Source organism: Lagopus leucura, unplaced genomic scaffold, assembly GCF_019238085.1.
Source record: "Lagopus leucura isolate 7727_CA_CO unplaced genomic scaffold, USGS_WTPT01 145-19_obj-0_obj, whole genome shotgun sequence".
NCBI classification, from domain to species: domain Eukaryota; kingdom Metazoa; phylum Chordata; class Aves; order Galliformes; family Phasianidae; genus Lagopus; species Lagopus leucura.
Genome location: NW_024966884.1, coordinates 1 through 8219, shown reverse-complemented (window position 1 = coordinate 8219; position 8219 = coordinate 1). Strand labels below are relative to the sequence as shown.

The window sequence follows — 8219 nt, the reverse complement described above, 5'->3', positions numbered from 1 at the left end:
TCATAAATCCTGGCCATCCATCTTCCCCACCTCAACTCGACCGCACAAAGGGAAAGGTTAAAAGGATCCAGATGCACCTGAGCGAAGGCAGGCTGCCACCACAGGCACAGAAAGCTGCACAGCAGGGAAGAAGCCCAGGCCTGGGGGCTGGAGCAGCCCGATGCTCTGGGTCTGTGCTAAGGAAGCACCTCTGAAGTGGAAAGAAGTGAGAGCAGAGATGGCCCCAAAGCTCAGCCCTCCTTGCACACTGGGTCCTGGCCCGCAAACCAATGCTCTGCTACACACTCTGTCCAGAAGGTGCTCAGCCAGGAGTCCCAGGCTGCCCTCTGCAGCTGCTCCTTGCCAACACTTTGCTGGAACAAACCACTGCTCCCTCCCTAAAAAAGAAGCTTGCTGCTGGTAATGAAAACAGCCATTAGTGAGATTATCACCTCTGGCTCACTGGGGGTTATTTGGAAGAAGGGAACAAGAAAGGTGCAGGGATAAGATCTCAGAACTAGCTCATGAGCCCCCAGATCTGGTCACCATTGAGGCACAGACCCTTCCAGCAGAGCCAGCCCAGCTCACCCCCTCCAACCCAATCAGCAGGGACGGCTCAGCGCTGGGCAGTGAGTAATGTCCTGCCAGCATGGGACTGAGGGAGAATAAATAACCCAGCTCCAAGGTGGTGCCAGCAGGATGCACTCAGATGGAGCACACCCACACTGCCTCGTTTGAGCCAGTCCTCAGAGACAGCCTGTGTCACCAAGAACAGTGCTGGCACGATGAGGGAACTGAGGTCCAGTGAGCTCTGGGGGCAGGGCTCCCACCACGGCCCACTGGCTCAGAGGTGTGCAGGCTCCCTGTGCAGCAGTACCTGTGCACACAGTGGCAGATGCTCTGCAGAGGCAGAGAGCAGCCCTTGGCCCAGCAGTCACAGCTCATTACCAGCAGCAGCACAGCTCCTCAGTGCCTGTCTCTCTTCCTGCGCTCTGCCCTAGCCAAGGACAAGCAAACCTTGGAGAAGCCCCCTGCATCCTTCCTGCCAGCACAGCCACGCTCCTCTCCAGCCCTGAGCCACGTCCAGTTCCTCTCATCTATTTCCAGCACCGTCATGTGGGGAGGCCACTGGTTTCTCCTTTGCCTGCAGCTGCCTCCTTTGCCCCTGTGAGCAGAAGGACGTCACTGTCCAGAGCACAGCAGGCCGGGGGTGGCTGTCATGTCAGCTGTGGCAGAGAAGCCCATGTCAGCTTCTCCTTGCAAAGGGAACTTGCTGGAGGGGCAGCAGAGCAGCAGCATGGAACAGACCTTGCCAGGAGGGCTGCGCTGCAGCTTGGAGAGGCAGAGGGGAAGGCAAAGGGGAGAACACAGCCCGGGAGCAGGAAGCCCACTGCTGGGACAGCTCCAGGAGAGAGGCAGCTTCAGGGACAGAGGAGCCCCACATTCCTGATGCAGGAAAGCAAAGGAGAACTGGTGGGGTGCCGGGTCCCAGCACAGAGCCCCTGTTCCTGTGCTCCCCACAGTACAGCTCCTGCATTACATCCCACTGCCACGCTGCTCCCACGCTCAGATGAAACATCCAGGCATCAGCGGGGTGGTAATGGTGCCAGCACTGCTGGGGATGCCCACTCCCAGCCTGTAGGAAGAAGCCAGTCTGCAGAGGATGCAAAAAGCCCCTCGCCTTCCAGCCCTAGCACCCAGCAGCACGGCACTGCAGGGGCTCGTGTCTGACTGTGCTCCCTTGCAGGCTTGAGGAGGGTTTTAATGTTCAGCTTGCAGTGAAAGTTTGGCCACCTCTCCTCTGATGACTCACACAGCTCAAGTTTTGCCTGCTTTCTCTCCTACTGCTAGCAGGGCAAGGCTGGATGGCTGCTGCAGCAGGTCCCTGGCAGAAAAGCAGAAGGAAAGGAAGGAAAGGAAAGGAAGAAGGAATGGGTCTACGCACAGCCTGGATCTCACCGCCTGCAACACGAGGGCTAAATCACCCACTGCTCTGAGGCACCTCACTGCCAAGCTTTGGTCTGTGTGGTTTATTGGAGCCATTTGCCTGAAATCCCAGCCTGCTGATATCGGATTCTATTCAGACCTAATGAGCTCATGGGTGCCTGCTGCTGGGGCCATGGTTTCTCCTTCAGACATGTTCTCCCCCTCTTATTTCCTCCTCAAGTGCTCGGGTGTGTCTGGGAGAATTGCTCCCTTTGGAAAACAAGATCCTGGACTTCCTCAACGGCTGGGTGAAATCTGTGACTCACTTTCTGACAGTGCACAGAGAGCTTGTTAACAGACGTGGGCAAGGTCAAAACCCCACTCCAGACAGCTAAGGCATCCCTTTAATGCCTCTGCCCTTCCCAAGAGGGTGAAACAAGCAGCATAGAAATGCCTGAATTGCCGAGGGCAGCGTCAGAGCAAAACAGCAGCAGCTTTTAACAGACAAGGAGGAAAGGATCGTGGAGATAAGGGCATGCCTACCTTTGTGATTCATCGTCTTCAGGCACTGCTTGCTCTGGATGTCCCATAGCCGCACCGTTTCATCGTGTGAGCCAGAAAGCAACAGGCTGCCATCCGTGGAGACGGACAGACACGTCACCTGGTTCCTGGAATGGGGAAGGGATGTTTAAACCCAGCATGACCCAAGGTCTGCCAGAAACCAGTGAGGTGGGCAGTGAAATACGTGGCAGGTATGTCTGGTATCTCACCTGTGCCCTTTGAAGATCTTCCCATTCTCCCGCTCTGTCTGGAAGGTCCGGTCTCTCTGGACTGGCTGCAGAAGTGGAGGATGGAAGGAAGAGTGAGAGGGGATTGAGTTCAGCAAGACTGAAGGCAGCAGATTCATTGGTGTGTCTGGACAGGGCAGAGGAGGTGCAGGGGAACACAGGGGTTCCCTGACAGATCACACTGTCACACAGGAAGGAGGTGGCAGTGGCTCACAGTGCCACACAATGGCAGCAGCAAGCAGCCCTGCAGCCCCCAGCACTCACCCAGGCACAGAGGTCAACCTGGAATATGGATCCATCCATGCCACCGCAGAACATGTGATATTCTGAGAGGTCCAGGGTAACAGCCATGATCCCCACATCAAACAGGACTGAAAGCAGGAGCTCCCCGGATGAGATTTCCCACAGCTGGAATAAGACAATGCAGGAGAATTAGGGGCTTAAACATTCACTGCTTGACTGGAAGAACACGCTGCTGCTTACCAGCACTGACATGCCCAGCAGCAAGCTGGCAGCACGGACCAGCACCCCATCCCACTGTGGATGGGGAAACTGAGGCACAAGCTGGCCTGCCCTGGGTCACTTGCTAAATTCCACACTAACCAAGACAGAATCCAAATGAGTCTCTGGAGGCAACGAGGCTCCTCAGCAGCTCTGAACCAGCCCCTGACCTTCCTGTACCCATCTCATCTCCCAGGGTGGATCCCTCCCAGCTCCAGCTCTGGAGTTGGTTGTGCCTAAAGGAGCCAGCTCTGTGTTCCACGTCCTTCCAGATGGAAGGGACAGCAGCAAAGGGAGATGAGAGCAAACAATCCCCACACCCTCCAGGGACAATAGAGATGACAAAGCATGAGGAGCCCTGGTCTGAGGGCAGGAGCAGAGAAACCGCTGGTGTTTGGAGAGGCAAAACTCATTAGGGCTGGCAGCTCTGACTCATCACAGAGGCAGCCAAGAAACTGAGCAACTGCAACCCGCACGGACAGCTCTGCAGAAATTCAGCTTTAACCCTCTGGGGAGTGCACACCTCTGGGACACTTCTTTGTCCAGACTGATCCAAGCCTTACCTTTGCTGTCTGGTCAAGGGAGGCGGTGGCAGCTCGTGCCAAAGGTCCTCCAAAGCCACAGCACATGTCTGTGATGGGGAGGCTGTGTCGGGACCACACGTGGCGAGGGTCTGGGATCTGGGAGGGTTCTGCCTGTAGAACACTGGAGGGGAGAGAACACAGAAAAGGGTCAGCAGTGCTGGGGATGCCAAAGTAAAGCGGCTGTGAGGGAGAGCTGGTGCGTGTAGGAATCGAGCTGAAGGCAGAAGTCTGTCAGCAGCCACAGCACAAGGAGAGCGGGCACCAGAGGGATCCCCCACCCCAGGGGACAGAGTGCTCACCTGCCATTGCCTGGGGAAGGGCACAACCCACCCTTTAAAAGGAGAAAGGCAGTCAGAGGGATATGCTGCGATAGGATAACACTGGAACAACTTGCCTAAGGAAGGCACAGACTCATCACCACTAGTAAGCTTTAAGGACAGCTTAGAGACGGAGGCTTAAGCAGAGCCGATCCTGCCTCCAGGATGTGGTGGCTGATCTCATGCTGCATTCTTTGCCCAGATGCTCTCTGCTCCCAGAACGAGCAGACCAAGATGTCCTTGGGGCCACTGTTACCTGTACAAGTTCCACACCAGCGCCAGGCAGTCCTTTGCCCCCGAGAGAAAGTGGCTGCTGTCATCAGTGAAGCAGAGGCATGTGAGGTCCTGGTAGTGTCGGTTCAGGATGGCCAGGAGGTTTCCATTGGAGACCTGAGGAAAGGGCAGGAGAACACTCAGCAAGGAGTAAACACAGCAAGAAGCAGTTTGAACAGGTCTTGCCCACGGTGGCTCTGGAATCCGGTGACAGCACTGCAGTTTCTCTGGTCAAGAACGCAGTAAAGATTTCCTGTTTATTGTTAGCATTGCTCTGATGGCTTCCTCCAACCTCCTGTGGCATCTCAGCGCTCAGTTTGAAGGCACGCGATGGCTGCAGGGGTTACAAAGCCACAGAGGGCTGCTGCATTCCAGCCAGGGTGAGTGCTCTCAGACAAGAGGACCTCCAGCGTGGACAAAGAGTTCCCTAAACTCAGAGCTTTTCTTATTAGAAGGCAACGCTGCTGATAGGAATGGAGCTAAGGAGGTGGCGAGGGAGCACCATAGAAAAGAACAGAATCAACTCCCTCTCATCGTCTGAATTATACCTAAAAATAAAAGCAAAATGTGATTCAACAGTGAACGAGTTCTGCAGAGCAAGGTGGGTAACTGGGGCTCTTGGATCCCATTTCCAGCTCTATGATGGTTTGCATGCGGCCTCTCCAATGCGTGCCTGTTTGCTCTGCCATCACCCACTGCTGCCAGCTGCTCTGAAACGCTGCCAAGGCAAGGCTAACTGGAAGCAAGGAGAAAGGACCACGCTTTGCAGATGAAGCAGAGCAGAAACCAGCTCAGAGCATCACAAGCAAGCAACTCCCACTTGCTGCAGTCTCAGCCCCAGTGTTCCTTGATGAATTAAGATAGAGCCACCCACGTAATAAGGCTCAAAACCATTCCCCCAAGACTGAGAGGTTTACAGGTTAGATATATTGGTCTTTAACCCTGGGGCAAGGAACAAGCTGTGTTCTTTTATTTACTTGGTGAAGCTCTTAGAACACAGCATAATCCCACGTAAACACCACCACTAATTGAAAATAGGATGATGACCAGAGTGCATCAGCCTGTAGGGACATCCAGCTCACAAGTCACATACAAACATCAGGCCAGTATGGGATGCTAAATGAACACCAAGTCTTGGCTTCTGCACTGAGGAAGCAACACCCGAGCCCACAACACCAAGCATCTGTAGCAGCTCCAAAACAAAAAGACCTACACCTCACCCAGCCTCTTCCAGCAACATTCATCTCCCACCCTGCTATGACAACTGCTGGGCAGGCAGCCCCAGCGTGGATCTGTAACGTGTGTGACCCAGAGAAGCCTCAACTCCACTGTGCAGCACAGCTATTATGGATCTACCCACACCTGACAGCATAGGGCAGTCACTATCCACAGAGGATGCAAACCTCTATATTCCCATTCTTTTCAGCCCTTATTAATCCATTATGGATCTAAACACAAACCTTCTCCTCTCCATGACTGCTGGGGTTTTTCACTTCCCTCGGATCCAAATCACTTTAACCTACACGGGGGTCTCACTGATTTATAGGAACCTTCAAACTGGAACCTTCATCCGTGCACAGTTCTGAAGCCAGAAAGAAAAGCACCAACAAGATGCCAAAAGATGACCACAAATAACTGCAAAGCCTTATGGCAAATGTGAGGAGTCAGACCCCAGGCCCAGAAAAGCGAGGGAGGAAGCACTGTGCTGGAAAACCCTCAGCATGGGTGTCATGCAGACCCATTCCTGTGCCTCGAGGGGTTGTGAGCTCAGCAGCTCCACACTGAGCCCTGCATGGGCAGGTTGTGTTCCTCACCTCCCACAGGTAGATGCTCTCAGCAACACCAGCCAGGATGTAGAGCCCGTTGGGAGAAGCTGTTAGGCAGGTCACCGGTCCGGGGCAAATGATCTTCTGCTGGAGCTGGTCCTGGAAACACACACCAAAAAAAACAGCAGCCATTTAGTATGAATGGGAATTTGGGGAGAAAAAGAGAAAGCAGAGTGTGGTTCAGCTCAAACTGGAACACAGAAGAGGCAGTGGAGAAGTGCAGTCTCTAGGATTGCACAAATCCCACTTGATTGCATTTTGCTTTGTGTTTAAGCCCACAGTGAAAAGGTAAATTCCCCTTCTTCCCATCTGCATCCACACAACTCCAGCCATAGGCAGCAAGTGCCAAAGGTAAGATAAAATTCTGTGATAAGGGAATCCTGGAGATTCAGCAGAAGACAAGCTAGAATTACACCAAAATAATATGAATTAAAAAAGAAAGAAAGAAAAAGAAAAGAGGATGATCTGAGCTCACAGCCTGGGAGGACAAATAAAAAGCTCTGATATCAGCTCTTGGTTTGGGGGAGCTGAAGCAGGCAGGAACAAACTCTGAGCTGCAGCAAGGAAGGGGCCGTGTGTGCACTCAAACTCATGGGCTGCTGCTGCTCCCTGCAGCAAAACAGAAGGGAATGACGAGAAACAGAGGGAGAGAGCTGCTGTGGGGCAAAGGGTTTGTGCTGTTGTCCTGTCCCAGGATAATAGGGTGGTCCTGGAGGGATGGGGGAGCAGTGAGGGGTTGGTCTCTCACTCCAGGTGTGAGCCTGCAGATTTCCCATTTTCAGTAACATAAAGAGAACAGGATGGGGGTTTTGAGGCAGAGGTTTTCTCCATAATTCCTCTGACAAATCCTCCCAGACTGGAGAAGACCATCAGGGCCCCATGGGGACCCCACAGCGTGGGGGCACAGAGCCCAGCAGTGCTGCTGCCCCATGGTGGGCACAGTGTGGGGCTCCCAGCAGTGTCCACCTGATGCAGGGACAGGTGGGACAAGGCTGCATTTGGGGAAGGGAACCCCACAATTAATTCCTTTTGGAGAACAGTTGTTTTATAGCAATGTGTGGGGAGCTCCAGTGTAAGGGAGCTCCAGGCTCTCCCCAAGAACTGGGGGGAGGTGGGGGGAATCCAGTGCTAAACAGCAGTATGTGGGGGCTTTGTGGGGTGCAGGGGGGGCTCAGGAACCTGATCAGGATGGGGGACTGTAAGGAAGAGAGGGGGGATCTGACCACGGGACGGCTGTACGGAGAATACAGAGCAGGAATGGAGATGGAGGTCCTTCTAGAGGGCTCCCACCACAGAGCTGGGGGGGGGGCTCTGCAGAAGGAGGGGCATGGAGAGGATCCCAGAGTCCATATGAAGATCCCTGCCGACAGGAGGGCCCTGGGGACATCTCAGTATGGGGCCGAGGGGGCCCTAAGGAGGGGACGTCTGACCATAGAGGTGGCAGAGGTCTACGGATAGAGGGACGCCGGGCGGGCTCAGCGCAGGGTGAGACTCCTACGGAGGGGGTCCTCGGGTCGCCCCCCCACCGCTCTCCCCACGCCCTCCGCCGCCGGTACCTTCCTCTGCAGCTCCCACACGTTGATGTAGCTCTTGCCCAGCTGGGCTCCCAGCAGGTGTTCGCCTCCCAGCAGCGCCAACCCGCGCGGTCCGGTGTTCCCACCGCGATAACCGGGCAAGGCGGAACCCGAATGCAGCTCCCAAACCGAGCAGTTACAAAGCGGCCCGGCGGCGTCCGACACCAACGCCACCTCCATGGGCGCCGCCATCTTCGCGGTCCGCCAGGGCCAGAGAGAGCGCGGCTCGCGCACAGAGCGCCGCCCTTCCGCCGCGGCGCCCAATCAAAAGCGGCACCGCCGGCTGGGCGGGGCCAGGTGGGCCGGAAGTTCAGCGGGGTGCAGCGTGGTCAGAGTGTCGGTGGGTGAGCGTAGGGTGCCTCGTGGGGTCCTATAGGGACCATAGGGCACAGGGACCGCTGGCACCGTTCACCCCATTGGTTTCCTATGTGAACCCCTTGGGACCCCCCCC

The 8219-nt window shown here is 55.3% G+C and overlaps 1 protein-coding gene across 1 annotated transcript in view; it reads right to left on the bottom strand.

The window, feature by feature from the left end:
• The window catches only part of WDR18 (WD repeat domain 18), an 11595-nt gene extending 3608 nt beyond the window's left edge, over positions 1–7987 (bottom strand). Inside the window, exons 1-7 of the mRNA XM_042893511.1 lie at positions 7751–7987; positions 6183–6293; positions 4352–4485; positions 3758–3899; positions 2958–3101; positions 2676–2740; positions 2449–2573 (exon numbers count right to left, since the gene is read on the bottom strand). Of these exons, the coding sequence (XP_042749445.1) occupies positions 2449–2573; positions 2676–2740; positions 2958–3101; positions 3758–3899; positions 4352–4485; positions 6183–6293; positions 7751–7960 (931 nt within the window). The 5' untranslated portion in view covers positions 7961–7987. The remainder of the gene's footprint in view (positions 1–2448; positions 2574–2675; positions 2741–2957; positions 3102–3757; positions 3900–4351; positions 4486–6182; positions 6294–7750) is intronic.
• Positions 7988–8219: the final 232 nt, after the last annotated feature.